Below are 4,243 nucleotides of genomic sequence, written 5' to 3' on the forward strand. Positions count from 1 at the left end.
AGAAGGTCAAGTAATCATATCAACTAACACGTTTGCATAGGACTCATAGCAATCCCTCATTGCCCAATCAGAAGATGGTCCATAGCAGGGTGGTCAAATCAAACCAAATGTATTTATATAGCCCTTCTTACATCAGCTGATATCTCAAAGTGCTGTACAGAAACCCAGCCTAAAACCCCAAACAGCAAGCAATGCAGGTGTAGAAGCACGGTGGCTAGGAAAAACTCCCTAGAAAGGCCAAAACCTAGGAAGAAACCTAGAGAGGAACCAGGCTATGAGGGGTGGCCAGTCCTCTTCTGGCTGTGCCGGGTGGAGATTATAACAGAACATGGCCAAGATGTTCAAATGTTCATAAATGACCAGCATGGTCAAATAATAATAATCACAGTAGTTGTCGAGGGTGCAGCAAGTCAGCACCTCAGGAGTAAATGTCAGTTGGCTTTTCATAGCTGATCATTAAGAGTACTTCTAGTACTTCTGCTGTTTTCAGACCTGCTGAAAACAGCAGGTCTGGGACAGGTAGCACGTCCGGTGAACAGGTCAGGGTTCCATAGCTGCAGGCAGAACAATTGAAACTGGAGCAGCAGCACGGCCAGGTGGACTGGGGACAGCAAGGAGTCATCATGCCAGGTAGTCCTGAGGCATGGTCTTAGGGCTCAGGTCCTCCGAGAGAGAGAAAGAAAGAGAGAAAGAGAGAATTCGAGAGAGCATACTTAAATTCACACAGGACACCGGATAAGACAGGAGAAGAACTCCAGATATAACAAACTGACCCTAGCCCCCCGACACATAAACTACTGCAGCATAAATACTGGAGGCTGAGACAGGAGGGGTCAGGAGACACTGTGGCCCCATCCGATGATACCCCCGGACAGGGCCAAACAGGAAGGATATAACCCCACCCACTTTGCCAAAGCACAGCCCCCACACCACTAGAGGGATATCTTCAACCACCAACTCACCATCCTGAGACAAGGCCGAGTATAGCCAACAAAGATCTCCGCCACGGCACAACCCAAGGGGGGGCGCCAACCCATATCAAATGTCTTTATCCAACATCATCTCACTCTGTATCTCTTACAGTCAGTAGACATGGAGGATGGGAAGCCTGATCTGCTGCTAGTCAAAGAGGAGACAATAGAGGATGAACCAGAGAGCATTGACCTCCTGAGTGGACTAAAGCTGGGGGTGCAAGGTAAGGGAGTAATAATATGGTCTACATACATTAATACATCTTTAATGGGAATAGTGATGCACTTGGCTATTATGTTTCCTTAATTCATCAAATGCAACTTATGTTTACATACAAAAACACACATAATGTATGAAAATTATTAGGTAATTGACAAAAAACTCCATATGTAGAGTTTTCTCTACATGTTTTTAAAGTATATTTTGTAACCTCTTCCTGCAGGTGGTTGGCTGGATGCTAACAGAGATTGGGTGGCCATCTTGGATTCCCAGACCCAGACCGGTCCAGCCAAAGGCCTAAGGGGCAACTTCACTGATCAGGCCAGGACCAGAAGCGATATAATAGAGGTCAGTGGATTGGACAGCGTCTTCAACTCTCGTCTGGGGAACAACACTGTTAACCACAACCAGAAACTGACAGTCGAACACAAAACAACCGAATTTAGTCTCCATGACAACATACTGGCTGAGACCAGGGCGAGACGTAGATTTGGTCTGCAGGGTTGGGTAGGTGTCCGTATGCAGCTGGAGAGAACAGACACAGACTCTGCTAGCGATGCTCCATCCTGCTCCTATAGTTGTGATTCAGAGAGACTGATGGTGCCTCAGGTTAACCCCCTAACAGGTGCTGCCTTCAGCCTGCCTTCTATAGGATCTATCAACTGGAACATGGACCCTGCGACAACACAGACACTCCCTGGCGCTTGTCCTCCTCACACTCTCCTAATGTTAAACCAGACCTCAGACAATGCCAGTGCCTCAACACTAAATGGCTACACAAGCCCATTGACAAATGACAGTAGTGGAGATGGAATCTGTAAAGCTGGCAGCGCCAAAGAGAAGCGCTTCCCATGTTCATTCTGTGGGAAAGCATTCAGTTTTCCCAAACAGGTGGAGATCCACCAGAGGATGCACACTGGGGAGAAACCATTCAACTGTACCCAGTGTCAAATGCGCTTTGCCCGGGCTGGCCACCTGAAGAGCCATCAGAGAGTCCACACAGGGGAGAAACCCTTCAGCTGCCCCCAGTGTGAGAAGAGGTTCTCCCACCAGCACCAGCTGAAGAGGCACCTGAAGGTCCACACGGGAGAGAGGCCGTTTGCATGTACGCACTGTGAGAAGAGGTACTCGGAGAGGAGCTACCTCAGGTTACACCTGCAAAAAATGCACACGGCCTGTGTATAGTGACATGTAATGTAGTTCTATTTTTTTTACCTTTATTTAACTAGGCAAGTCAGTTAAGAACAAATTCTTATTTATAATGACAGTTTTCTGGGGAACAGTGGATTAACTGCCACGACAGATTTTTACCTTGTCAGCTCGGGGATTCGATCCAGCAACCTTTCGGTTACTGCCCCAACGCTCTAACCACTAGGCTACCTGCCGCACCAACGTTTGTTTGTTTGTAGTTAATTTTGTTGGTTTTGGATGTAGTAGGGAACTGGATGATGTGAACTAAGGAAAGAATGAGTATGATGAGACAGAGTAGATGATATGGTGATGGTGTGATGGTGTCTGTAAAAATGCTTCACTGATGAAGAGTGACAACCTTGTCCTGTTTGATGCTGGTGTTTTATAATGAGGAAATGATAGTGCCTTAATTCATGTTTACTTGACATGAAGTAGTGAAGCTGTGTGTAATGTAATCTTGAACCTTTTCCAAAGTATTCTAAAATTCATTTTATCAAAGCGATGGTACCAGATTTATAGAAAAGGTCAAGTGTTACCATAGTGAGAAGTTATTCTACTTGTGATTGCTATTTAGTTTAAATGAAATACTAAATTGACTCTGCTGACTGACTTGGTTATTTTGTAATTTTTTATAATATAAATATACATTTTTTTTAATAAACTCCAATGGCTCCATATTGTTAGGTTCTTGAATCAGTGTTAGAGATGGCTTGACTGTGGTTAACATTTTATAATATCATGTCATGTTTCTGTGTGTACAGCAAAGAGTTTGTTATATAAAGCATTATGCTTTTCTGTACAATATTTGTTTGCAGTCTGTAGTCAATGAAGACCTGCTGATCTGGTGTTACTGGCGGAAGAGACTGGACCTATGAAGCAACTGGTCAGGATCATGGATCAGGAGCTGTCGCTCTTCCTTCCCGAGTCAGAACAACGGTCCCAACCGCAAGGGACAGAGACTCGACCACAACCACTACATAGAACACAACCAGTGGACAGTTGGACTGAACAACCTCACTCTTGGTGGTCATTAGAGAGACTGGGGGGGGGTCCAGTCAGGGATCCAGTCTGCAGCCCAGACCCTTCTCTTCACAGTCTCAGTGCAGAGATGGAGCAGGGAATGGGGCTGACAGATAGACCCTCCTGTTCCTATGATACAAACTCCACAGTATCCATGATGAGCAGAGCAGATCACCCTGGGATTCAGAGGGAGCGCCCCCCTATCCACACGACAGGACAGCAGTGGAGAAGGTGGAAAGTTCCTCGGCGTACACATCACAGACAAACTGAAATTGTACACCCATACAGACAGTGTGGTGAGGAAGGTGCAATAGCGCCTCTTCAACCTCATGGGGCTGAAGAAATTTGGCTTGTCACCTAAAACCCTCACAAGCTTTTACAGATGCACAATTGAGAGCATCCTGTCTGGCTGTATCACCACCTGGTACGGCAACTGCACCGCCCACAACCGCAAGGCCCTCCAGAGGGTGGTGCGGTCTGCACAACGCATCACTGGGGGCAAACTACCTGCCCTCCAGGACACCCACAGCACCCGATGTTACAGGAAGGCCAAAAAGATCAAGGACAACAACTACCCAAGCCACTGCCTGTTCACCCCGCTACCATCCAGAAGACGAGGTCAGTACAGGTGCATTAAAGCTGAGACCGAGAGACTGAAAAACAGCTTCTATCTCAAGGCTATCAGACTGTTAAACAGCCATCACTGACACAGAGAGGGTACTGCCTACATACAGATTCTAAATCATTGGCCACTTTAATAAATTAATCACTAGTCACTTTAATAATGTTTACATATCTTGCATTACTCATCTCATATGTATATACTGTATTTTATACCATC

At 46.0% G+C, this 4,243-nt stretch overlaps 1 protein-coding gene across 1 annotated transcript; it reads left to right on the top strand.

Moving 5' to 3' along the window:
* Positions 1–1,420: 1,420 nt before the first annotated feature.
* On the top strand, positions 1,421–2,376 carry LOC120053016 (gastrula zinc finger protein XlCGF49.1-like). Its single transcript, XM_039000269.1, has one exon. It carries the CDS (start codon positions 1,711–1,713, stop codon positions 2,374–2,376), a length of 666 nt encoding a protein of 221 aa, XP_038856197.1. The 5' UTR covers positions 1,421–1,710.
* Positions 2,377–4,243: the final 1,867 nt, after the last annotated feature.

The sequence above is a fragment of the Salvelinus namaycush genome, chromosome 8 (genome assembly GCF_016432855.1).
Source record: "Salvelinus namaycush isolate Seneca chromosome 8, SaNama_1.0, whole genome shotgun sequence".
NCBI lineage: Eukaryota > Metazoa > Chordata > Actinopteri > Salmoniformes > Salmonidae > Salvelinus > Salvelinus namaycush.